Source organism: Rhinatrema bivittatum, chromosome 11, assembly GCF_901001135.1.
Source record: "Rhinatrema bivittatum chromosome 11, aRhiBiv1.1, whole genome shotgun sequence".
Taxonomy (NCBI): domain Eukaryota; kingdom Metazoa; phylum Chordata; class Amphibia; order Gymnophiona; family Rhinatrematidae; genus Rhinatrema; species Rhinatrema bivittatum.
In genome coordinates, this window is record NC_042625.1 from 453,295 (window position 1) to 481,171 (window position 27,877).

A 27,877-nucleotide genomic window follows, 5' to 3' on the forward strand; every position below is an offset into this window, starting at 1 on the left:
AATGGCGAGGCGAATAGGGCCAAGATGGCGACAGCGAGCACGCGGGCAATATGGCGACCCCCCTCAGAAGGTTTCCACGTGGTAGACCCTTGGAAATAGCCGGGGCCTGGCCCTGCTAAGGTGGATCAACCCGGTGGCACTGGTCCCGGCCGGTGACCTGTGCTCTTCCTCGATCCTCGGAGACCGGATTCAAGCAGAAGATTTCTACCTTACCTTGTCTTCGGTGCTTCCTGGTTTCGTCCCAGGCGGTCTCCGGCTGCGGGGGGAGAGGGCAAATACCTTTACCGCCGCGCTCAAGGGTGCACCCGCTGCCTCTCAGCCGCGCCAGAAGATCAGGGGCTAGGTCCTCGCCGCGAATCGGCCGCCGGACCGAGGCTTACCTCCGAGGGAACACAGAAATCACCTCGGGAATCTCAACTGGGGGAGGGACCCGAGGGTATCACCGCAGGAGAGCGGGGCTCGTCTTCAGGTAGGTTTCTTCTTTAAAATTTGGTTTTCTTCTTTGAATTTGGTTCTAACGCTGTGAGAGCGTGCAGATAGTCTCCCTAACTGCTATGGAGACAGAAAATACTGAAGAGCTGTACTTCCTGCAGGGGTATGTGTACTAGGGGCTGACGTCAGATTGAAATCTGATCAGTCTCCAACTGCTAGCAGGAGTACACTATACCCATTGGTCCTGAGTCCATCTGCTACACGCTAGGAAATGTTCTTTTAAATCAATTTGATCATCCCAATTATGTCTTCCACTTCCCCAGACCTATATGTAAAGGCAGAGGTCTACTAATAATCAGTAAAAAAAAAAAAAAAAAACCAACACAAAACCTCAAACTTACTCCATACAAAGTATAGATTAACCTACCCTATGAGGTGGCAATACTAAAATCACCACAACTGAACATAGGAATGGTCTATTGCCCACTTGAAACACTTCAAAAAGACTGCTCACCCCTAATCAAACTATTCACTAAAGCATTTCCATTACCAGACTCTACAATAATATAGTCCTGGGGGAATTCTGCACTACTGTGGAGTGCAGAATTCTCCCCCTGCGCAAAATTGCCAAATTCTGCACAGAAAATGGCAGTGGAGACCCCGGCATGCCGTGAACAGACTGTGCGAAGATGAAGGCTCAGGCGCACCATTCGCAGCAAAGATGAAGGCCCCGGCATGCTGTTCGTGGCGAAGATGAAAGCTCTGGTGAGAGTGAATGTGTGTGTGTGTGTGTGTGAGAGAGAGGAGAGGGAGTGTGAGAGAGGAGAGGAGTGTGGGGGAGGGCTGTGAGAGAGGAGAGGGAGAGGGGAGGGGAGGGGGTGAGAGCATGGGAGGTGGGGGATGCTTGTGTGTGGGTGCCAGAGAGAGGGAGCCTATATGAGGAGATTGTGAAGGAGTGTGTGTGCGTGTGTGTGTGTGAGAGATTGGGAGCTCGTGTGTATGAAAAAGGGATCCTGTGTATGTGAGAGTGCTAGCCTGTTTGAAGGGATTGTGTATGTGTCAGACAGGGCCTGTGTGAAGGGGTGCATGAGAGAGAGACATAGGTAGCCTGTGTGAAGATGTGTGAGAGAGAGAAAGGGAGCTTGTGTGTGTGTGTGTGTGTGTTTGTGTGTGTGTGTGTGAGGGAGCCTGTATGAGGGTGTGTGTGTATGTGTACTAGAGAGGGAGCCTGCGTGTGTGAGAGAGGGAGCCTGTGTGAGGGGCAGTACAGAGAACAGGGTCAAACTCTGGGACTGGCGATAGAGTGGAAGAGGTTGAGCCTAGAAATGGTGGGGAGAGATACTGGCAGGTGGAGGAGTTGGGGCCTGAGAGGGCAAAGTGGCCAGGGGAGTGGAAGGGACACTCACAGTGAATTTCTAGGGAAATTCTGCTCAAAATATTTAAAATTCTGCATCTGTAAATAATAACCTTTTTTTGCATTAATTTAAAATGTAATTACTTAAAGACTGTCATGTAAATTGTGTTATTTTGACCAATATAAAGTTTGCAGAATTTTAAATTTTTTTGCGCAGAATTCCCTCAGGAGTAAATAATAGTAGGAGACTTTAACCTACATATAGATAGAACATCAAAAACTATAGCATGTGAAATCTTTTTAGATACAATAGAAGTAATGGGATGGACACAGTTTGTAACCAACACCACTCATAAAGCAGATCATATCCCAAACTTAATCTTTACCAACTACAATAATTGTTTAATCAATACCCACAATATATTACCCTGGTCTGATCACCAACTAATAAAAACTGAAACAACACTCAACACTAAGCCAAGAAATTGAATTAATAATCAAACTTTCACCTTCAGAAAAAAGATAAAACTGGATATTCTTGAAGAATCACTGAAAAATAAGCTAACTGAGTTCAATCATGCTAATGCCACCTCCGCTTTTAACTCCTGGGATAAAATTGTCAATGATATTGCTGATAACCTAAGCCCATGACAATGATAAATCTTATATTTTGGTACTAATAGAATTAACAGTAGCATTCAATAAGGTCGATCATACCCTGCTATGCCATCAGATGAAAAATGGAGAAATTACTTACCTGATAATTTCATTTTCCTTAGTGTAGACAGATGGACTCAAGACCAATGGGTATAGTGTACTCCTGATAGCAGTTGGAGACGGATCAGATTTCAATCTGACGTCAGCCCTAGTACATATACCCCTGCAGAAAGTGCAGCTCTTCAGTATTCTCCTTGAAAAGCATTGTGGATATATGTATGACTGAATAATTTGAATAACTTGATTAACTTTATAACTTGGTTAACTTGATTAATTTGAACTGGTTGAATTGGCTATAGCTGGAGACCGCCAGTGCCCTCAACCGAGAAACGTCAACACCCGGTAGGATGGGTGTCCTAGATAAAGGAAGGCATGGCTTACCCTTGAACCACTCGTTCCCGGTATGTCCCCCGAGAATTCCATGAGTAATGGCAGCCATGGGTGGGATGCTGAGTCCATCTGTCTACACTAAGGAAAATGAAATTATCAGGTAAGTAATTTCTCCATTTCCTAGTGTGTAGCAGATGGACTCAGGACCAATGGGATGTATAAAAGCTACTCCCGAGGGGGGCGATGTTCTGCCTGTGTTGGAGATGGACACATAGTCCCGGGCTCTCCCTCCCAGAACTATTTTGTACTTTATAAAACCAACCTGCAAAATAGCGATTTCACCCACGAAGAGGCAATTTAACTCCCGACTTCACTACTATGGCAGCAAAAAGGAAAACTGCGGATTTGAAGCAGTTTTCCTTCTCCAAAGTCCCAGAGGAACTAACAGATGTCCCCCTGCTGATGGGCCTGAGCAGGCCGCACTGGAGAGCCCCGAGATAAATTTTGGCGATGCCTGCAGTAGAGTGGATCGCACCGAACTTGAGCCCCTCCGTGCTTGTCATGCAGCTCCGAGATGAAATTCGGGGCTGGTTTGTCGAATTTCGGGCGGACCTTAAATCACACAAAAAAGAACTCTTAGCATCTATCTCAGATCTGTGCGAAGATTTTGCGGCGCTTGGGCAGCGGGTTGATGAGGTAGACCTCCGGACCGAAAACCATACGGAGGCCATTCATACTCTCCATCAAAAACAGGATCACATGGACAATGCGCTTACTGCGCTTGAAGATAAGCTGGAGGACTTAGAAAATCGCACCAGGAGGTGCAATATCCGTATCCAGGGTGTCCCGAGTCTCCTGCTTATACAAATGCCACTGAAGTGGCAGTGCAGATATGCCGTTTTATATTGCTGGGAGGTAATACACCAGACAGGGATCCTGCTGATCAAAATCTGGATATAAAGCTTGAGAAAGCGCATAGCGCTTTAGGCTCCAGAACGGATGCCAAGCCACAAGATATAGTGTTATGCTTCCATAGCTTTACCCAAAAAGCTTTCGTCTTGGACGCTGCAAAAAAGCAAAATGCATGGATGTGGGAAGGCAACTCCATCACCATTTATCAAGACTTAGCTTCCTCCACACTTCAGAAGCAGTTTGAGCTGAGAGAGATTACCGCCTTTCTTCGCAATGAAAACAGATATCGATGGACTTTTCCCTTTGGATTACAGTTTCTAGTAAAAGGAACCTTGCACCGAGTCAAAACGCAGAGCGAAGCAGTGGCAGCTCTGGAAAAGGCCGGCTTTAACATTGTCATCCCTGCTAAGCCCCCACCAAAGGCACAGCATCTGGTGGATCCATCATGTTGGCACAGAGTTGGAAAGGGTGGCAGGAGACTTCGGAGGCACTCTGAGGACTCGCGAGCGGCCCTTTCGGATCAAGGATGATTAGCTGAGGAGTCCACCAGGTCTCAATATAGATAACTGCGCTCCTTTGAAGGGCTTTGCTTCTGACGTCCGCTTGCCATGCCATTACTTTCTTTATAATGGTGATAGCGGAAAGAAGTTACTTCTCTACGGTTATCTATTTCCAGAACAGTTGCAGGTTGACTATATTATATATGTTATTTGTTACATTGGTCTGGGGGGGGGGGGGGGGGGGCACTGATTTTACTCTGTTTTCGTCTGCACGGGGATCACCCCTAACCATGGTGCCAGCCATCCTACTTGCTGCATGGATGGGGGGAGGGGGGATGTTCTCTTCTACGGATTTGTATGTTCAGTTTTATTTCTTGGTACTTAGTTTCTGGACCCGGAGGGATGTAGGTTTCACTTTTGTGGTGGACCCTTTAACCCATGATTTATGGCTGGAACACAGAGTTATTTCCCTTAATGTTAAGGGTCTCAACCACCCACACAAGCGCTCACTTTTGGAGCGAGAGCTAGCAGCTAGCAGAGCTTCTATAGGGCTAATTCAGGAAATCCATCTCCGAAAGCGTTATGAACGTCTCTTATCGTACAGGCAATTCCCTCATAAGTTTCTAGTGGCCTGTACTAAAGACTCCAAATATGCTGGGGTGGGTATTCTGATAGCCAAAGATTTTACTCATGAGGTCCTCTCATTTTTGGCTGATCCCCAAGGGCGATATGTCCTGCTAAAGATATGCGCAGGAGTTGAGGTTTGAACTCTGGTTACTATTTATGCCCCGAACACGGGACAAGGTCCTTTTTTCAAGGCCATAGACAATCTGTTATTGCAACATGCTGCCAGGTCTCTCTTACTTGGAGGGGATTTCAATATCACTATTAACCCCACTATTGATAATTCTGCCCAGGTATCCTACTATGCCTCCAGAGCTGCGAGGTCCTACCTGCAAATCCTTGCTAGACAGATGGGATCTCCGTGATGTGTGGAGGCACAGATTTCCCGCTTCCCATTCTTATACATATTATTCCACTGCTCACTACTCCTATTCTAGGATTGATTTTTTTGTAGTTGACTCCCAGCTGCAGAATAGGGTAGTGGAAGCAGGGATAGACCCAATCACATGGACGGATCATGTACCAGTAAACTTAGCAATTAGAGTCACTACATCTCATCTGGGGAAAAGATTCTGGAGACTGAATGAGTCCTTATTAACTGACAAGGCTTTTTTGAAAAGTCTGGAGCAAGGACTACAGTCCTACTTCCATTTGAATTCATCTCCAGAATGTTCACCCCCATTGGTGTGGGAATGCTCCAAAACTGTAGCCAGGGGGCTGCTTATTTCGCAAGCTACATACTGCAAAAAGCAGAAAGGAGAAAAGAGAGCTTTATTGCATGCTTCCATTGCCCGACTCTCTAGTCAGCACCAGGCTACACAGGGCCCTATGGCCTACCAGCAGCTAGAAAGGGCGAAGGCGAAGTTACATATTCTAGATGCAGACACTAGCGCTTTAGCCCTAGAGATTACTAAGCAACAATTTTATGAAGAAGGCAATAAGGTGGGACACCTCCTGGCTAGATGCCTTAAGAAAGTCTTAGCCCAAAACAACAAAAGCGCTAGTGGTGAGGTTTATACGACCTCTGATGATATATACCAATGCTTTGCTGAGTTTTACTCAGATCTTTATGGGATGGACCAAACTATACAGGATGGGGATATGGATAGCTACTTGGCACAGGTTGTCATATCAAATCTGACGCTAGAACAGCAAACTCGATTGGATGAGCCCATAACGGACATTGAAGTCAATATGCTATCAAAATGCTAAAGGCCGGAAAGGCACCGGGACTTGATGGTCTCTCAGGGGCCTATTATAAGAAACTAGCGCCCACCTTAGTTGGCCCTCTGACAGAACTGTTCAATTCGCTGAGAGGTCATGTAGGTCTTGCAGCCCATGCTAATGTTGCAGGCATCACAGTTCTAGCCAAGCTTGCGTGGGATCCTGAGCTTTGCAGATCCTACAGACCTCTGGTTCTGCTGATTTTTTTCCGACGGAAAAGGTTTGTCGTCTTTGGATCATTAAAGTTTTTCAAGTATCTGAAAGTCTGGATCATATCACCCCTGCTCCTCCTTTCCTCCAGGGTGTACATATTTAGGTTCTTCAATCTCTCCTCGTATGACATCCGATGAAGACCCTCCACCTTTCTGGTCACCCTTCTCTGTACCGGTCAAGCAGCGGAGCCAGCATGGTAGGCATTGGATCGGGTGCCAGCATGGGTGCTGGTGGAGACTGGAACCCTTGAAAGGCCTGGAGAACTGCCTCTTGGAATATCCTGTTCAATTCCACCTGGAAGCTAGCATCGGTGCACAGCTATTGGGGGTGGAGGCTCAGAAGGCGTTGCCAGAGGGTCCACATGTATCAGTGGAGTCTTGGCTCCCAGCACCGGTGCCAGTGGGGGAACACCTCGATGTCCCGGGTTCAGAAGGGGATGAGGCCCCTTCTCCCTTGGACTCTGTCGGTGGTTCCGTCGATGCCAATGTCTTGCTGGTGGAGGCATTGGCCGAAATGTCTCGTCAATGAAGGTGGCGGTGATTCTCTCAGTGCTCTGTTTGGATCTTTTCCGGCACTGAGGAAGATGACGTTGATGCCTTCGAACGTACAGAGGATGGCAAAGGAAGGGCATCGATGACTCAATATCATTGAGACTTTAATGGCGACGGAGTCGATGAGGACTTGCGACTCTGTGTTGCTTTAGCTGGAGTGGATGGAGATACTCGCTTAAAGAGTAGCTCCATTTTTTCCAAGTGGGCCCTGTGGCCTTTTGGTGTCATTTGGGCACAGTTAATGCACTGTTGGACGTCGTGAGCGAGGCCTAAACATAAAACACACACGTCGTGAGGGTCCGTAATGGACATCATCCTCGAGCACTTGGGGCACTTGCGAAACCTGGTTGCCATAATTTATGAAAAATATGGCCGGCGCATGGTCAGTGGCCGTCAGGCACAGATGAAAAACACCGCTGGGAACAGACAGCGAGGGACGAGGTAAACTTACCGGCATCAACAGGTATCAGAGGTTGATGGGGGAAATAGTTGTGAGAAATTCACAGAGCTCCAAGATCTGTGAGGCTACTGCTGTGTGGAAAAGAGACTGAAGGGGGACCCCTGCTGGATGCAGGGTTAAGGGCATGCTGGGCATGCTCAGTGTGCCAGTCAAAGTTCTAGAAACTTTGACAAAAGTGTTCTGTGATTGGGCTCCATCCTGATGATGTCACCCACATGCGAAGACTACCATCCTGCTTGTCCTGGGAGAACGAATGCTTCCTATAGCAGGCCCCAAGTTATGGAGCTCTTTACCTGGGTCGTTACGTCTGATTACAAAAAGAAAGCTTCAAACGTGAACTGAAAACATGGCTTTTCAAAAATGCAAATGATTTAATATAAAATTACTCTCAGAAAATTACATAGATATTGTTTGATGAACGAGCGACAATTATTAAGAGACATAAAGACTATCTTGCAAAGGTTATTTAAAAGGAACTTTGTCATGAATTACTATTTTAACAATCTAGTTAACATGTTTTGAATCTGTATTGACCTATGTGAATGTTGCTTTTCTAAATCATATGATTTTCTTTTGGAACGATGGTATAAAATGTCTAAATAAATAACAGCCAATTCCTCTTCTGAAATAATCTGACTAATCAAGGATGAACAACTTTATAGATCGGGATCTCCCCTTACATGAAGACACTTTTTTCTTTTTTAAATAAAAAACCCTGAGCCAGAGCAGTTTCAGGGAGACAAAAGAAAGGCTCCTATGGGGCCTGCACCAACCCTGTGCAGAGTAGAGCTTTTAGTCCCTTGCCCCACAACATGAGGAAATAGACTTCCAGCAGAATCAAAAGCAGACTTTGCATGATGGATTCCCCAAGCTACACCTTCACTTTGGGAACAGACCAAAATGTCTGCTGCTACAACTTTGCTCAGATCTCACGCCAATGCAGGATCCGATACCTGACCGAAAACTAAAAAAACACAAGCAACACTGCAATTGTCAGTAGAGTAACACCACCAAGAAATAACACAACAAAATAATTATATAACATAGTTGATGGAATAATCCTTATGAGATGCAGGTCATCACTCATAGGGGTAGATTTTCAAAAAACGCGAATAGGCGTACTTTTGCTGGCGCATCAGGCGCCAGCAAAAGTACGCTGGATTTTAGTAGATACGCGCGGAGCCGCGCGTATCCGCTAAAATCCTGTATTGGCGCGCGCAAGGCTATGAATTCTGTATAGCCGGCGCGCGCCGAGCAGCCTACCCCCGTTCCCTCCGAGGCCGCTCCGAAATCGGAGCGGCCTCGGAGGGAACTTCCTTTTGCCCTCCCCTCACCTTCCCCTCCCTTCCCCAACCTAACCCACCCACCCAGCCCTGTCTAAGCCCCCCCCTTACCTTTGTCGGGGGATTTACGCCTCCCAGAGGGAGGCGTAAATCCCCGCGCGCCAGCGGGCCGCTAGCTCGCCGGGACGCAACCTGGGGGCGGGTCCGGAGGGTGCGGCCACGCCCCCGGGCCACAACCACGCCCCCGGGCCGCCCCGGGCCATAACCACGCCCCCCAGGCCCGCCCCCGAAACGCTCCCGGCACGCCCCCTAAACGCCGCGACGACCGGGCCCGCCCCCCGACACGCCCCCCTCGGAGAACCCCGGGACTTACGCGAGTCCCAGGGTCTTCGCGCGCCGGTGAGCCTATGTAAAATAGGCTCACCGGCGAGCAGGGCTCTTAAAATCCGCCCCATATTGTGCAATCACTTTTTTTCCCCATTAAGTTCCCTCCCTTCTTCCCTGTGTATCCCACCTTTCATTAGTCCATAATATTGCTGGGTAGTGAGAGTGGGCTCCATGTTCTTGTGCACACAATCTCTCCCCAAAATAAGCTCAGCGCCTGACAGGGATTTTAGTTATGAGTCCTAAACATCCCTTCTCCACTCCCGGTGAAATCTATTTTTATTTATTTATTTAAGGTTTTTATATACCGGCAATCATGAGAACATATCTTGCTGGTTTACATGAAACGGGAGTGCATTAAATACAACAAACAAGAACTATGGTGATCGAAGGAAACAGTTACAATTAACAAGGGTCGCAGAACTTGGAGAAGAAGGAAGAGATAGGAAAGAATAAATGGTTAGGCAATATACAAATTAAATAAAATAGTATGTACAAATGGCATGGTTAATGGCTGAATGTTTTAAGGAGTCCTTGGATTGTGTCCTTGGATTGTGTCATTAGATTGTGTCTGGGAAAGCTTGCTTGAATAACCAAGTCTTAAGTCTTTTCCTAAAAGTTAGGAGGCAGGGTTCCAGTCTGAGATCTGTAGGAATGGAATTCCATAGAGAAGGGCCAGCTGTGGAGGTGGCACGATCTCTTAGGGTAATGTGTCTGGTCGTTTTCGCAGGGGGAACTTGGAGGGCACCTCTGTAGACATCTCTGGTAGGTCTAGTCGAATTGAATACTTGGAGAGGGATTTGTAGATCGAGGGAAGTGCGTTGATGTATAGTTTTGAAGATGACACATATGGCTTTATACATGATGCGGAAGTATACGGGTAGCCAATGTAGCTCTTTCAGGATGGGAGATATGTGGTCTCTCTTTCTTGCGCCTGTTAGTAGTCGGGCTGCTGAATTTTGAACCATTTGTAATGGTTTGGAATAGGATGAAGGCAGACCTAGCAATAGGGAATTGCAATAGTCTAATTTTGAAAAAATGATTGCTTGGATGATCGTTCTGAAGTCTTGAGCATGGAAAAGAGGTCTTATCCTTTTCAGGACCTGGAGTTTATAGAAACAGTCTTTGGTTGTTTTGTTGATATGTGCTTTGAAGTTTAGCCGGTTGTCTATTATCACTCCTAAGTCTCTGACTTGTGAGTTAGGTAGGTTGGTAGGAAGAGTAGTGTTAGAGTTATTGTTCTCAGGAGAGATGAGTAGGATTTCTGTCTTGGAGGAGTTTAAGATGAGGTGTAGGCTGTTGAGTAGTTGTTTGATTTTCTGGTGGCATGATTCCCAGTAGTCAAGAGTTTTAGAGTATGTGTCTTTGATGGGGATGATGATTTGAATATCATCTGCGTATAGGAAATACTTTAGATTGAGGTCGGTGAGAAGTTGGCAGAGAGGAAGAAGGTAAATATTGAATAGAGTCGGAGATAATGAAGAACCTTGTGGGACTCCTATGGCAGCGTCAAATCTTGAGGATTCCTTGTTTTGGAGTTTAACTTTGTAACCTCTGTTATTAAGAAATCACTGAAGCATAAGCCAGGTTATTGTAGCCTCCCCTTTAGGACATTAATTTCCTCTGCTCCTGCACTGCGGCCATGTTGCCAGCACTGCGCTGAAGAAACGATTATGAAAAAGTGAAAAAAAACCCAAACTGCTCACCCACTCCCCTTTGCTATTGTGATATCAAATTCAGGCACAACGGCCTCACACCATGGGATACTAATCACTGTAATGTGCAAGTAGTTCTACTGCCAATCAGATCCCTTCCCTTGTGCCTGTGTTTTGTTTGGCCCTTCTTTATCTGTCCTCCCCACTAGGGGTGAGGAGTCAGAAGGCTAATATGAGCCAAATCTTACAGGTGCTTCTCAGTGGTAGAGCATTTTCTCTTTTTTTTTTTTCTAATACAACCTTAAAACAGCCCATTAAAGCAGTTCTCCAGGCAAAAAGAAATAAAGATGTACTTTCCTGAAAGAAGCATTGCTAGATCCTGGAAGGGTGCAATCAAAAAGTAATAGTGGAAAGGATCAGGACTGAGAGAGCCAATCCACCGGCTATCATATCCTCCTTGCTGCTAGGCCTGAAGCCTCCAAGGGTCACCGACCCCCTGCTCGCCCTTACTCTACCAGGGTAATAGCCCTCAGACAGGACCTAACATCCCTGGGATTAACAATTGCCTTCTGCAAGTCCGTTTTGCACCTTTGCCATCTTCTGGAGACAAAGAATACTGAGCAACTACAGGTGGCACACTGCCTTATATACCACTGGTACAGTAAAGCTTTTCTTCTTTGCCACCATCTGCTGGTAGGGGAAAAAACCCCATTCACATGGACTGATTTGGGAGACAATAAGGAACTTGTCCATATACTGGCTTACTTAATTGTACCTCTTTATGTATTACTTGGCAACATGTGTACAAATTGTCATGACAGTTTCCTGAATCTAAACCTGAGAAAAGCACCAGCGGAGAGGAAAAGAGAAAAGTATCAGTGGTGCCTCTCTTTCAACCTTCTTCCCTCACTGGTGATTTTCTTCCATGCCATGATGGTGCCAGAGAAAGCACCAGCAGACTGGCACTGCTCTTTTATACCTCCAATCGACAGAAGGGAGGATCATGCTGTTACTGGACACTGCAGCCAGTTGCAGGGAGCGAGGTGACTTTTGGGAGGGGGCGGGGGTAGCGAATACTGGGAAATTGCCCAGATTTTCCCCCTAAGGTCAGCTTTGCATCCAAGTACTGGCATTTTTCTTTCTAGAAAAAATGTAAAAAAAAATAAAAGCACTTGTTATAATTTTCTCTCTTCTATAATGCATCCTGATGTGCAGAAGAGGTTGGGCTACTAACGGTGCTGCAGAAACTTAGTATATGTGAGGAGGAAGCATAGATGAAAGTATCCTGGAGCATCTTACCCAGCACCAAAGGGGCTGAAATTCACTTAGAAACTTGTACTGAGCTTTTCCTTTCACACCTTTGTTACCAATTTATTCATCTCATTTTTTCATTTAACAAGTACTAAGTAAGTAATCAAGTAGTTATCTCTCCCTTTCTGCCCTATCGCCCACTCAAGCTATCTATTTAAAGACAAGAGCGTAGGTGACAATAAGGGTTGGTGAGATTGTCACTGTAGCTATGCTGTCTCCTTCCCCCCACTTCTCCTCTCAGCTCCCATCTCTCGGCAGCAGTGCTTCACACATGCCCTACATTGCATGAGCTGACTGCAGCTGGGTGCATGATGCTTTTATTAACTGCGATGATGATAAACACACACATACAACGGATGCAGGTGACTGTAATAATTACTATACCTTTAGGCTAAAAGAAAAACTAATTGTATCTATTACTGACAAACAGGCAAGTTGACAGCCTGGGCTCTGCAAGATATATTGGAAAGAGGGTCAGAGGGGTGGAGAAAGATACAACCAGCAAAAGAGAGCTAGAATGAGGAAATTAACTAGTAAGGCTGCAAAATTAACAGACAACATTAAAGGAAAATTGGTTCTTACCTGCTAATTTTCGTTCCTGGAAAATAGAGTTGCTTACCCGTAACAGGTGTTCTCCTAGGACAGCAGGATGTTAGTCCTTACACATGGGTGACATCAGATGGAGCCAGACATGGAAAACCTTTGTCAAAGTTTCTAGAAGCTTTGACAGACACATTGAGCATGCCCAGCATGCCACTATCCACGCAGGGTTCCTCTTCAGTCTTATAATACAGAATTTGCAACAAATAAAACAACAAACCTAAAGAAAACCAACTTATCGGGGTGGTAGGTGAGTTTTGTGAGGACTAAAACCCTGCTGTCCTAGGAGAACACCTGTTACGGGTAAGCAACTCTGCTTTCTCCTAGGACAAGCAGTATGGTAGTCCTCACACATGAGTGAATATGTAGCTACAGGCTACTCCCAAACAAGAAACAAAACCAAAAGGCATCCAACCAGGTGCCAACAGGCACAACAACCTTGGTGCTGTCAGGCACAGAGGGAGACAGCCTGAATCCAAAGAAAGGGTCCAAGATAGGAAGAGTTGGGTTTTATGGCTGAAAAAGATTACGGAGAACTGACTGACCGCAACTGTCACTTTGACCATCTTTGTCCAGACAGTAATGAGAGGCGAAGGTGTGGAGGGAACTCCAAGTCGCCACCTTGCAGATCTCATGCACGGGTACCGCATGCAAGTAAGCCACCGAGGCTGACATGGCTCGAACATAATGAGACTTGACATAGCCCTCAAGTTGCAGTCCTGCTTGTGTGTAGCAGAATGACAAAGCCTGCCAGCCAGTCTGCTTGGACACTGTGACTCCCAATCTGTTATTGTCAAAGGAGACAAAGAGTTGCATGGACTGGCAATAGGCTACCATCTGGTCCAGGTAAAAGGCCAGGGCCATCTTACAATCCAGGATATACAGGACTCGTTCACCTTAGTGAGAGTGTAGCCTTGGAAAAAAGGTGGGCAGGACAATAAATTGATTGACATGGAATTCCATGACCACTTAGGAACTTAGGATGTGTGCACAAGACCACCTTATCATGAAAACATTTTGTATAAGGTAGGTATGACACCAAAGCTTGAAGTTCGTTGACCCTGCGTGCTGAGGTGACCATCACTAGGAAGATGACCTTCCACGATAGGTACTTCAGATTGCAAGATCTCAGGGGTTCAAACGGTGCCTCCATGAGATGGGTCAAGACCACACTGAGGTCTCATGATACCACTGGGGGCTGTATTGGAGACTTAAGCTGAAGTAAGCCTTGCATGAAATAGCCCACGAGAAGATAGGTTGAAATGGATGAGCCATCCACCCCTCGGTGATATGCTCCAATGGTACTAAGGTGAACTCTCACAGAGGTGGTCTTCAAGCTAGCCTTGGACAGGTGCAACAGGTGGTCCAGAAGTCTCAGGGTGGAGCAGGAGAACAGATCCAAGCAGCCCCCATAATACGGGAAGAGGTCCACACCAAATTATAAAGGCATCTGCCACATAAGCTACCGAAGCTTCCAAGCGGTCTGCCTGCCCACCTTGGGAATCAATTGTCAGCTGTCCATCCTGAAGACGCTGCACCCAGCGCAAGCAAGCTCTCTGCACAAAACTGGAGCAAATGGCTGCCCGGAGACTCAGAGTTGCAACATTAAAAATTTGCTTAAGTTAGACCTCCAACTTACAGTCCTGAACATCCTTCAGGGCCACCGCTCCCGCCACAGGAATAGTCATCTTTTTTGTGACCACCGCTTCCACCTTGGAGAGTGCAAAGAGGTCCAAAATGTCTTCCGGCAAAGAGTAAAGCTTCACCATTGCCCTGCCGATGCGCAAACCAGCATCTGGGGTGTCCCATTCTTGATCCACCATTTTCTTAATGGAAGCATGATAGGGAAACCCAGAGAGAGGGATTTGCATACCCTCCAGTACCGGATGCATCCCATCTTTGATAGCCTTGTCTTACAGGGACTGGAGTCCCAGCTCCTCCAGCACCTGGGGGATGAGTGGGGCAAATTCCTCCCTGCAGAACAAATGGAGGAGTTTGGGATCATCCCCCTCCGGCGCCAGGACAACATCCAAATCATCCCCTTGGGAGGTATCCGTAGCCCCTGGGTCCAACCCTGGCTCTCCTGACAGCATCGCCCCCAGGTCTGAGCCCTTGCCGGTGCGAATCCACCCCACCCGTAGGTGGGGGACCCTGATCCAGGGCACCCTCTGAGTCCCCCTGTCCCCCAAAAAGACCCGGTTGGACTGGGGAAAGCAGGGGAGGGAAATCCCCATCCAGCCCTGAAATAGCGGAAATGCCTGCAGGGGATCCCAAAATGGCTGCTGTTCCCGCAGTTAAAGGCATGGGAGGCTGCACGCGGCCCAGCCACGCTCGCACCAGCTCTCCTCCTTTTCGCAGGCAGCAAGAGTTCGGAGGGCCCCTCCCGAGATACACGCCACACACAGACCGCGGCGATTTAGCCTCCCTGGAGCCGCACCACACTTGCGACAAGCTGACCTACGTACCATTGCACCAGAGGGGAAAAAAAAAAAAAGAGAACTCCCAAAGGAAAGGCAAAGCAATGGGGGGGGGGGGGGGGAGAAGGTGGGAGAGCAGACCTTACCGCTGCCTTCTGCTGACAACTGTCCCCTTCCCTGATTCCTTTTTATTAATTAAAAAAAAAAGTTTCCAGCCGGTCCTCTCTCCTAAAACTGAAGAGAGCTGTCCAGCTCAATTCATCAAATTAAGGAACAGAGAGGGGAAAAAAAGAACAGAGCCAAAAAAACAAAAGTCACTGAAGTGACCTCGTGAGTGGAGGGATCTGGACCACCAGATGTATACCCCACGGCTATTCTGGGACTGGGCATACAAAAGGGTTACCAACCCCAAGCCCGTTCGCCTCAACCAAACAGGGTAGGGATCCCTGATTAGGAACCTCGACTCCTGGGAGAAAGGCTCAAAAAAAAGCTAAAAAAAATACTGGGCACACAAAGAAACTGCAGGTATATTCACCAGCCACCATCTGCTGGAGTCAGAGAAATACTGAGGAACTGCAGGTGGTACCAGGGTATTTCAAGCAGTGTCAGTTTTACTTTCTCTGACTCCACAATAAACCCAGGAGTCTGGACTGATCCGGATACGTACAGGGAACAGATTCGCCACCTCTTGTTTCAGGGACCGTGGGGGCAGAAAGCCCGACTCAAAGCGACCGCCGCCACATTTTCATTCCCTGGCAGGTATATGGCTCACAGGAGAATACCCTGCGAGTGAGCTCAGGAACTGATCTGTACCACCTCTTGGCAGAGGAGGAACAAATCAGTTCCCCCTGCTTGTTCAGGTACCACATCGCCACTTGATTGTCAATTTGCACCAGAACTACCTTGCTGGCAAAGTGATCCTGAAATGTTATTATTTATTTATTTAAGGTTTTTATATACTGGCATTCAAGATAAAATCCCATCATGCTGGTTTACAATAAAACGATGGTGCATAAACAGAAAACATAAACAGGAACTGTTTATGCCCATAGGACATACCATGTCCAATGCCCATAGGACATACCAGATTGCCCGGAGCTCCAGGAAGTTGATCTGAAGAAGCTGCTCCTGCAAACACCATTGGCCCTGGGTGCTGAGGTCCGCAACATGAGCTCTCCAACTCATGTGGGACACATCTGTAGTGAGAACATGAGGTGGAGAGACCTGGAAAGGCATTCCCTTCTAGGTTGGACAGATCTCCCACCACAAGAGGGATTGTCGAAGTGATGTGGCGACTAGGATACGAGCCTGAAAGTCCTGGGAGACCTGATACCACTGAAAGCGCTATGTCCACTGCGCTCTGCGCACATATAGTCAAGCAAAAGGTGTGAAATGCATCATTGCCATGTGCCCCAAGAGACGCAGGATCTGGTGGCAGAGAGAGATCGTTCATACCAGGACCACGAGGGTCAGCGCTCGGTACTGGGGCAAAACAACCTTCCCCTAGACCAGGGGTGGGCAAGTCCAGTCCTCGAGGGCTGCAAACCAGTCGGGTTTTCAGGATACCCCTAATGAATATGCATGAAATAGATTTGCATACAACAGGCAGTGTGTGTATGCAGGTCTCTCTCATGCATATTCATTAAGGATATCCTGAAAACACGACTGGTTTGCAGCCCGCGAGGACCGGAATTGCCCACCCCTGCCCTAGACTGTATCAAACCTGTCCCCGATGAAGTCCAGCTGTAATGACAGAAGCAGCTAGGATTTTGGGCAGTTGATTAGAAATCCCAGGGTCTCTAGGATCCAGATGGTGGCGTGGACAGAATGAAATGCTCCCTGCCTGGAGTCGCTCTTGATGAACCAATCATCCAGGGGGAAGACATGTACCCCATATCTCCTGAGATAAGTCCCCACTACCGCCAGGCATTCTGTAAAGAAGCGGGGTGTGGATGCGAGGCCAAAAGGCAGCACCCTATACTGATAGTGCTCCTCTCCCAGCAAAAAACAGAGGTATTTCCAATGGCAGAGGAGATCGCAATATAAGTGTACACATCTTTGAGATCGAGGGAGTAATGCCAGTCCCCAGTCCTGAGGATAGGAATTAGGGCACCCAACGAGACCATTTTGAATTATTCTCTTATGAGAAATTGGTTCAATGCCCTTAGATCCAAGATGGGATGAAGGCCTCCGGTTTTCTTAGGAATCAGGAAATACCTGGAGTAAAACCTGTCGCTCTGTTTTAGCGAAACAGGCTTGATCACTCAAGCCATTAAGAGGGCGGAGAGCTCTAGTCAAAGTATTTGCTGGTTCACTGTAGATCTCCATAGGGGACACAGGAGATTGTGGAGGGGATTCGTTGGAAGTTCAATCTGTAACCCCGAACAATGGATAGGACCCATTTGTCTGAGCTGACAGAGCAACTGGTCAGCAAAGATTTGTAGACGGCGCCCCATGGATTGCTGGCTTAAACTTCCTCACCGCTAGTCAAAACCCCATGGCGGGGCTCTGCTGCAGGGCTGGGTGTGGTCGAAGGGCGGGTGGCTGCCTTGTTCTTGGCCTAGCTAGTGCCTGCTGGGGGTCTTGCTCTAGAAGCCGCTAGATAATGCTTCCGTGGCCTGTAAAAGGGGCATCTTGAGGCTTGCTGCGATGGCTTTCTGCCAGAGGGCTGAGGGTCTGAGGTGCTGCCGATAGCTGCTGCAGGGTTTCATGGTAATCCTTCAGCTGCTCTACTGCTTCTTTGATCTTATTTCTGAAGAGATGTACAGGGCAGATCTGCCAGACGGTCTTGTATTTTGGGCCGGAGGTCCGAGGGCTGAAGCCAGGCCATGCGTCTAGCTCCAATGCCTGCTGCTTTCGCCGCTGTTTCAAACACATTGTAAGCCGATCGGATCTTGTGTTTGTCACATTCCAGGCCTTGTTGGATCACCTTCAAGAAATCCTCCTGAAACTGCTATGGAAGGCACTCACCAGATCCTGGACTTGTTTCCAGAGGTTTCTGGAATATTGGCTCATATAGAGCTGATAGCATGCAATGCAGGCTGCCAACATGGACCCCTGGAAGACCCTCCTTGCCAGAGCATCCAGGGCCCTGTGCTCACGACCTGGAGGAGCCGAAGCATGAACGCACAATCTCTGCTTTCTTTAAGGTGGATTCCACCACTACCGAATGATGTAGAAGCCAGCGACAATCAAATCCTATGGCGGGTTGTATCAGTTAGATAGGTGGAATGTAAATGGGTGTTCCCATAGCCGGCTGACCAAATCTTTAAAGATGTCGTGCACTGCTACAGCGACCACCTCTTTAGAGGGTCCACAAATTATAAGACTTCCAGCATCTTGTGCCTGGAATCCTGCTCGGTCAGGAGCTGAAAAGGTACTGATTCTGCTATGGCCCTCACAAACCCGGCAAACGTTAAGTCCTCCGGCAGGGACATGCCTCTCCTCAGGAGGAGATGGCTCGGAAGGCAAGTCCTCAGAGTCCTCAGTCGAGGACAGGGATGCCTTGCCCTCCCAAGGATCATAGGGGGCATCCTCCTCCTTCTGTGTGCCCGGGGACACCTGAGGTGGAACCCCAATTGAGGTTTTATGCCAAGACCCCAAACATCTTAGCGGCACCAATGGCACCGTTGCAGGCACCGAAGGCACCGCTGGAACCGGAAGGTGCAGTGGCACCAGAGGGTGTATTGGTACCGGTGTATGGGGCCAGGGAGGGCTAGTACTAGTTGGGGTACCTTGCACGGAAGTGGCACCATCGACCCCCAACGGCCTATCCTCGACAGAGGAGTCACTCACCGGGATAGCCATCAGTGGAGGACGCATCGATGCGCCCTTCGTCAAAGAGGGTACCTGGGGGCATCGGGGCTGATGAGGACAAGACAGCTTAAGGAGGCGGCAGTGAAACCAGATCATCACCGGAACCATGGGGAGGATCTGTGCCTTCCACTGGCATCGGTGGAGATCACCATGGTCCTTCGGGTTGCATGGAAGGTGAAGCTTTCTCAGCCTCAGGCCGCTTTGGGGCAGCACATTCGGTGCCAGTGCCCTCCTGTGGTCTGATGTATGCAACGAGGATCAATGGTGAAGTTTTCTTGATTTCTCCTGATGCTCGGCCCAGTCTTTTCCCAGAGCAGAGGAGAGGGTGAGGATCCAGACCTGAAACGAGAAGAAACTGACATCGGACAGTCGCCCCGCACCCAGTTCTAAGCTGGTAACTGGTAGCGGAGGAAACACCAAAGAGGTCAGGGTCACCAAGATCTCCTTACTCTTTGGTGTCGATGTCCCTGATGCAAAGGTCGAGGGATCCAATTTTTTTGGCACCAAACTTCTCCATTTTATCGAGGCGAGCACAACGGCCTTTAGGGGTCATCTGGGCAGAGAAATAGCAGCCATGGACATCATGCAATGCCCCCAGGCACAAAACGCAGACCTCATGAGGGACTGTGATGGACATGGTCTGGGGGCACTGGGGGCAACAGCAGAAGCTGGATGACGCCATGGGTAAAAACATGGCGCATGGTCGGTGCCCAGCAGTCATCGGGAGTCAGCACCAACGATAATCAACTTTGGACAATGAGAAGACTTATGAGAAGTGCCCAGCAGTCATCGGGAGTCAGCACCAACGATAATCAACTTTGGACAATGAGAAGACGGAGCGCAGAGGGACCAGACAGGATACGGGAAGAAAGGAAAATAGTTTACCACACAAAAATGTCGCAAGCTCCACGGTTGCGAGGCTTCAGCATCACAGAAAGAGAGACTGAAGAGGAACCCCACATGGACACGGGGCATGCTGGGCATGCTCTGTGTGTCTGTCAAAGTTTTCCTTGTCAGGCTCCATCTGATGATGTCATCCATGTGTGAAGACTACCATTCTGCTTGTCCTAGGAGAATACCCCAGATCAATCCAGGGAAGTGGGATGTACCCAGGCTACCCTATACACTGGGCAGGAACCTAAAAGACTTGCTTGCAAAACACTGTCCCCAAATGCAGCCTCCTCTGGCACCCAAACATCCAATTGATAATGTTTGGTAAAGATGTAAAGTGAAGACCATGTTGCTGCACGACAGATTTCCTGTAGAGATGCCAGCTGACACTCCACCCAGGAGGCTGCCTGCACTCTAGTAGAGTGCGCTTGTAATTCCTCTAAAACAGTTCAACCTTTACAGAGATACGCCGACAAGATAGTCTCTTTCAGCCATCACGTAACAGCGGCCTTACAGCCTTACTTCCTTTCTTTGCTCCACTAAACAAGACAAAAAGATGATCTGATTGCCGAAAACAGTGAACTTAAAATAATGCAACAGTGACCGATGAACATCCAATACGTGAAGTTCCTTCCATGTGGTGTCTTCACTATCAAATGCAGGAAGCTCCACCATTTGGTTGAAATGAGAAGAGAAGACGACCTTGGGTAAAGAGGAAGATACTGTATGCAATAAAACCCCATCATTCATAATCCCATCATTCGTAATCCATCTGGCCGTACAAATTACCAAGAAGAATATCTTCAGGGTAAGATCCTTTAAAGACACCCATCTCAAAGGCTCAAACAGGGCAATGTAATACCATGCACTCAATCGAACCCGCAATTGGACGCACTTCCATAAACTCTGATGCAATAAGAGGATCAGCGCAACCAAAACACGCATCTAAACTAGGGCATAGCTAATAATTCATCACGTGTATATGCCATTTTGATGAAGCTATTAGCTATTACTCTCCTATGTAAAAAATAACAGTGTGCCCGATATGCACATTTTAACTTTCAAAAATCAGCGCCAGCCCTGGAGCTGGAATTAAGTTGTGAGGAGCCCCAAAAGTTGAACTGAAAAGCAGAAAATACTGGTTTCTGTGGTTCCAGAAGAACATAAGAAATTGCCATGCTGGGTCAGACCAAGGGTACATCAAACCCAGCATCCTGTTTCCAACAGAGGCCAAACTAGGCCACAAGAACCTGGCAATTACCCAAACAGTAAGTAGATCCCATGCTACTGATGCAATTAATAGCACTGGCTATTCCCTAAGTAAACTTTATAAATAGCAATTAATGGACTTCTTCTCCAAGAACTTATCCAAACCTTTGTTGAACCCAGCTACATTAACTGCACTAACCACATCCTCTGGCAACAAATTCCAGAGCTTTATTGTGCGTTGAGTGAAAAATAATTTTCTCCGATTAGTCTTAAATGTGCTACTTGCTAACTTCATGGAATGCCCCCTAGTTTCTTCTATTATTCGAAAGTGTAAATAACTGATTCACATCTACTCATTCAAGACCTCTCATGATCTTAAAGACCTTTATCATATCCCCCCCTCAGCCGTCTCTTCTCCAAGCTGGACAGCCTAATCTCTTCAGCCTTTTCTCATAGGGGAGCTAATCCATCCCCTTTATCATTTTGGTTGCCCTTCTCTGTACCTTCTCCATCGCAACTATATCTTTTTTGAGATGGGGAGACCAGTATTGTACACAGAATTCAAGGTGCGATATAGAGGCATGACGACATTTTCCGTTTTATTAACCATTCCCTTCATAATAATTCCTAACATTCTGTTTGCTTTTTTGACTGCTGCAGCATACTGAGCCGACGATTTTAAAGTATTATCCACTATGATGCCTAGATCTTTTTCCTGGGTGGTAGCTCCTAATATGGAACCTAACATCGGGTAACTACAGCAAGGGTTATTTTTCCCTATATGCAACACCTTGCACTTGTCTACATTAAATTGCATCTGCCATTTGGTTGCCCAATCTTCCAGTCTTGCAAGGTTCTCCTGTAATGTATCCCAATCTGCTTGTGATTTAACTACTCTGAATAATTTTGTATCATCCGCAAATTTGATAACCTCACTCGTCATATTCCTTTCCAGATCACTTATATATATATATTGAAAAGCACTGGTCCAAGTACAGATCCCTGAGGCACTCCACTGTTTACCCTTTTCCACTGAGAAAATTGACCATTTAATCCTACTCTCTGTTGCCTGTCTTTTAACCAGTTTGTAATCCACAAAAGGACATCGCCTCCTATCCCGTGACTTTTTAGTTTTCTTAGAAGCCTCTCATGAGGGACTTTATCAAACACCTTCTGAAAATCCAAATACACTACATCTACCGGTTCACCTTTATTTACATGTTTATAAACCCCTTAAAAAAAAAATGAAGGGGATTTGTTAGGCAAGACTTCCCTTGGGTAAATCCATGTTGGCTGTGATCCATTAAAACCATGTCTTTCTATAAGCTCTATGATTTTGATCTTGAGAATAGTTTCCACTATTTTTCCCGGCACTGAAGTCAGGCTCACTGGTCTATAGTTACCCGGATCACCCCTGGAGCCTTTTTTTAAATATTGGGTTTACATTGGCCACCCTCCAGTCTTCAGGTACAATGGATGATTTTAACGATAGGTTACAAATTTTAACTAATAGATCAGAAATTTCATTTTTTAGTTCCTTCAGTACCCTAGGATGCATACCATCCAGTCCAGGTGATTTGCTACTCTTTAGTTTGTCAATCTGGCCTACTACATCTTCCCAGTTCACAGTGATTTCATTCAGTTCGTCAGACTCAGCATCCCTGAAAACCATCTCCGAAACTGGTATTTCCCCAACATCCTCATTAGTAAAAACACAGAGCAAAGAATTCATTTAGTCTTTCTGCAATGGCCTTATCTTCCCCTAAGAGCACCTTTAACCCCTCTGTCATCTAATGGTCCAACTGACTCCCTCACAGGGTTCTTGCTTCGGATATATTTTAAAAAGTTTTGCTTCGGATATATTTTAAAAAGTTTTAAAAAAATATATCCGCCTTGATTGCTTCTTTGATCCAGTGGGCTATGGTTGCCCGCGAGGCCACTTCCCCTTGTTTCTTCCCGCTGTGAAAGACGAATAGGTAGTCCGTCTTTTGTACGGATTCCGATCTTTCCAGGTATCTGACTAGGAGTCTGCAGACATTAAGATGGTGAAGGAGGCGTGAGTCTTCTGAGTCCTTATGCTCGTCTGGAGATGGCAGTGAGATGGTTTGGATTAGATGGAAATGAGAAACCACCTTTGGAAGGAAGGAGGGGACAGTGCGTAGCTGTATGGATCCCGGTGTGAATCTGAGGAATGGTTCCCAACAGGATAGTGCTTGAAGTTCGGAGATGCAACAGGCTGAACATATTGCCACTAAGAATGCAGTCTTCAAGTTCAGGAGCCGTAGGGACAGACCGCATGAAGGTCTAAAAGAAGCTCCCGCTAGGAAGTCGAGTACTAGATTGAGATTCCATAGGGGTACTGGCCACTTTAGAGGTGGTCGGATTTGCTTGACCCATCTCAGGAAGCGGGAGATGTCTGGATGGGAAGATACTGATGCCGTCCACTTTGGCTCTGAAACAGGCCAGCGCAGCCAGTTGAACCTTGATGGAGTTGAGAGACAACTCCTTCAAGCCGTCCTGCAGAAATTCCATGATCATGGGAATTTTGACTGTCCGCAGAAGGATGTCACGGTCTTCACACCAGGCTTCGAATATTCTCCATATTCGTATGTAGGTTAAAGATGTGGAAAACTTGTGTGCTCGTAGCAAGGTGTCAATCACTGCCCCCGAGTATCCACTCTTCTTCAGGCGAGTCCTCTCAATGGCCAGACCGGAAGCGAGAATAGAGTTTGGTCTTCGTGGAGGATCGGTCCTTGTTGGAGCAGGTCCCTGTGTGGAGGTTGACACAGAGGGTTCCCCGCAAGAAGTCTTTGCATGTCTGCGTACCACAGCCTTCTTGGCCAGTCCGGGGCCACTAGACGTACTAGACCCCTGTGGTGTACTATCTTGCGGATGGATCCCACCCAGTAGTGGCCATGGAGTAAAGGTGTACAGCAGGTCTTCCTGTGGCCAGGTCTGGACCAGGGCGTCGATCCCCTGGGATTGTGGTTCTCGTCTGCGGCTGAAGAACTTGGGGACTTGGGTGTTGGACCGGGTTGCCAGAAGATCCATGGCTGGAGTTCCCCAGTGGTCTATTATTAACTGGAAGGCTATGGTTGACAGTTTCCACTCCCCTGGGTCTAGACTTTCCCTGCTGAGGTAATCCGCAGCGACGTTGTCTTTTCCCGCGATGTGGGCGGCTGAGATCTCTTGTAGGTTTGCTTCCGCCCACACCATTAGGGGATCTATTTCCAGGGACAGCTGTTGACTTCTGGTTCCTCCCTGTCTATTGATGTAGGCCACTGTTGTGGCGTTGACAGACATGACTGACAGATTCGACCTGAAGTCTGTGACTGAAGCATAGGCAGGCTAGTCTGACTGCCCGGGCTTTCAGATGGTTGATATTCCATCCCGACTCTTCCTTGTCCCATTGTCCCTGGGCCGTCAGTTCCTGACAGTGGGGTCCCCACCCTCGTAGGCTCGCATCCGTAGTGAGCAAGACCCAGGTTGGTAAGGATAGCCTTGCTCAGGTGGTCTTCTTGTAGCCACCATAGTAGCTGGATCCGTACCTCCGCCAGTAACTGGAGGTGGATGGTTTAGTCCTGGGAAATTGGGTTCCATCGTCGTGACAGTAAGGAAGCGTTGTAGTGGTCACATGTGGGCCCTTGCCCATGATACGACTTCTAGGGTTGATGTCACGAGTCCGAGGGCTTGTAAGTAGTCCCATACCGTGGAGCGAGCACCGTTCAACAGTTTTCTCAACTGGTCCATCAATTTCCTTCTTCTTGTAGCGGGAAGAATGACCTTGACCTGTTGGGTGTCGAACCGGACTCCCAAGTATTCCAGAGATTGGGAGGGCTGCAGACAGCTCTTGGTTGCGTTGACGACCCATCCGAGGTTCTCCAGGAGATTGAGTCTGGTGGTCGTCTAATGACTTTCCTTTGGAGATTTTGCCCTGATCAGCCAATCGTCCAAATATGGGTGAAAGAGGATTCCTTCTTTCCACAGTGTCGCCGCCACTACGACCATGATTTTGGTGAACGTCCAGGGGCTGTAGCTAGCCAGAAGGGTAGCACTCGGAACTGGTAGTGATGGTCCAGGATTGTGAAGCGTAGGAAGCGCCGATGATCGTGATGGACCGGGATGTGCAGATAGGTTTCTGACAGGTCCAGGGATGTCAGAAATTCTCCCAGCTGTTCCGCCCTTATGACCGAGCGTAGGGTTTCCATGCGGAAGTGTAGTACCCTCAGGTAGCAGTTGACCGACTTGAGGTCGAGTATGGGCCGGTACGTTCCCTCTTTCTTGGGGACGATAAAATAGATGGAATAGTGTCCAGTATTTCGTTGGTGCGTGGGCACCGGTGTTATAGCCTTTAAGGCGAGCAATTTGGTTAGTGTGGTTTCCACTGCCGTCCTCTTGGAGGGGGAATGGCAGGGAGATTTCACAAATTTGTCTGGAGGGATGTTGTGGAAGTCCAGAAAGTATCCCTCTCGAATGATGGTTAGGACCCACTTGTCTGACGTTATCTTGACCCATCTTTGGTAGAATTGGGCAAGGCTGCCCCCTATGGCTTCTTTCTGTGGATGGGTCTGTTGATTCTCATTGTGGGGTGCGACTGGGGCCTGGACCTGAGCCTGCTCCCCCTCTTGTTTTGTTTGTTCTTAAAGGACTGGCCCCTGCCTGCGGGGCGAGGTGCTTGGTATGTATTCTAGTACGGTCTGAAACACTGTGATCCTCTGCCCCTGGATGTTCGGGGAGAAGGGCGTTGGCTTCTCTTGATCTTGTCCTCCGGTAACCGAGGTACTGAAGATTCGCCCCATTTGTCGGCTAACTTCTCCAGTTTGCTGACAAACAGGAGGGTTCCTTTAAATGGCATTCTTGTGAGTTTCTTCTTGGACGTTGCGTCGGCTGACCAGCTTTGGAGCCAGAGTTGACTTCTGGCTGCCTCTGGCTGAAGTGCACACCAGATCGGAGATCGCATCCGTGAGGAAGGATATTGCTGGTTCTAATGTTTTGACAGGCATGGTGTGTGTTCCTGGCCTGACAAGCATGCACGTGTTACCACGGCACAGCAGGCAGCGATCTGCAGTGGCATAGCTGCTACCTCAAATGACTGTTTAAGGATGGATTCCTGACATCTGTCTTGGGCATCCTTGAGTGCCATTCCTCCTTCGACTGGAATGGTGGTGCGCTTTGTGACTGGGCAGACCATAGCGTCCACTTTGGGAAACCCAGGAGTTTTTTGGCTGAGGGTTCCAGTGGATATAGGGCTTCTAACACCCGTCCTCCCTTGAAACTGGCTTCTGGGGCATTCCAGTCCAGGTCGATCAGCTGTTGAATGGTTTGCAGCAATGGGAAATGGCGTGAGGCCTGACAGAGCCCGACCAGAAGAGGGTTCGTCTTTGGTTCCGCCGAGGCGCTTGTGTCTGGGTTAGCCAGCTCCCTCAGGCTCCCGGACACGAGGTCTGGTAGAAATGATGCATTTCTTGGAGAAGAAATGCATCATGGTTCAGTATGGTTCCGTTCCTAGAGGGATTTCCCTTTCCTCCAGGGAGTCTTGGTCTTCCTCCGAGGTGTCCGTGTCCCCTAAGGTTAGGCTTTTGTCCGGAGGAGGCATGTCTCTGGGAGGCCGAGAAAGGCCTGGGAGGTTTGGGTCCTCTAGAGGAGGCTGTGGCCGTGTCATTGGTGGCGCTGATTGCGCCTGGACGAAGGTTTGCAGACCTTTAAAGAATTCCACCCAGGAAAAGGTTCCTGGGTCTATAGTGAACCCAACGGCATTCCCAGAGGGCCCCGTCTGGAGGGCTGAGCTGGGGATAGAGAGGTCCTGGGTACTATCAGTGGATCCGGATTCCTGTACTGGTTCTCCCAGAGCTGTCTCGCACTGTTAGCACAGGGCAGTAGCCTCTTCATGCTGCGCAGCTCTTATGTGACAGGCTGGGCAGAGGGCTTGTGCTTTGGCTTTCATGGCCGGTGGTGCCATGGTTTGTGCGCGTAGGGGCATTCAAACCTGGTCTGTGTGTTTCTCTGCGCGCGCCGGGAGGCTTAGATATGCGCTCTGGGTGCGCCGAGGGTGTGCATGCAGGCTGCGAAGATATGCGTGCTTATAGGGATGCGCGCGCTACTGTGCACGCAGCCGAACTTGTGCGCCCGGCACTGTTGAGCGTGGCGCTATGCGCCTGTCACCCTCATGTGCCTCGCTGTGCGCACGGCACCTATGCGTGTGTCGCTGTGCGCACACGTATGTTATGCACCCGGCACGCCGTTGTGCGTACGGCTCAAGTTAGGGGGACAGTACGGTGATCAAGGGGGGGAAATGGCACTGGCGACCATGCGATTAAGATGGCGACCCCCCTGGAGGGTCTCCACATGGGAGGACCCTCAAGCCGGATTGGGGTCTAGCCTGGCCGGGTCTGCTCAACCTGATGGGACAGACGCAGACGGGCGATCTGTGCGGCTATCCGAGTCTTGGAGACTTAAGAAAGTTTTCTACCGTAACTTGTCTCGGCGCTTCCCAGTCTCGTGCTGGGCGGTATTTATTTATTTATTTAAAAGTTTTTATATACCGCACACTTGGGCAATTACATATCCGTCTAGGCGGTTTACAAACCTACATACATAATAAAAACAAACTTGTTAGTCTTAACAGGTTATCAAATCAAAGTGTTAGGTTAAGTAGCAGAATAGATTGATATCAGTTATTGTATTTATAGGCATCATTAAACAGATAGGTTTTTAACATCTTTTTAAATTCGTTGCGGTTGGATGTCATACGAATAGAGTCAGGAATGGAGTTCCACAGAGTCGGGCCTATAACCGAGAAGGCTCTTTCCCTTGTTAGGGCTAGACTGGTTGTCCTAATCGATGGAATCTCTAGTAGACATTTGTCTATTGATCGTAACTGTCTTGTAGGTTTGTATATATGTAACACAGTGCAAATCCATACAGAACTGGGGTTGTAGAGCAGATTGTGAATAGTGGTCAAGATTTTATATTTAATACGGTAAGTTATGGGAAG

At 48.0% G+C, this 27,877-nt stretch overlaps 1 protein-coding gene across 4 annotated transcripts in view; it reads right to left on the bottom strand.

Moving 5' to 3' along the window:
- AP1B1 (adaptor related protein complex 1 subunit beta 1) overlaps window positions 1–27,877 on the bottom strand; it is a 392,478-nt gene that overhangs the window by 59,119 nt on the left and 305,482 nt on the right. Inside the window, exon 21 of one of the 4 annotated variants that reach the window (XM_029571860.1) lies at window positions 11,626–11,780. The exons of the other annotated variants lie outside the window; for them this stretch is intronic. Within the exon in view, the coding sequence (XP_029427720.1) occupies window positions 11,641–11,780 (140 nt within the window). The 3' untranslated portion in view covers window positions 11,626–11,640. Of the gene's footprint in view, window positions 1–11,625; window positions 11,781–27,877 lie in introns of those variants that run through there. 4 annotated transcript variants of the gene reach the window in all.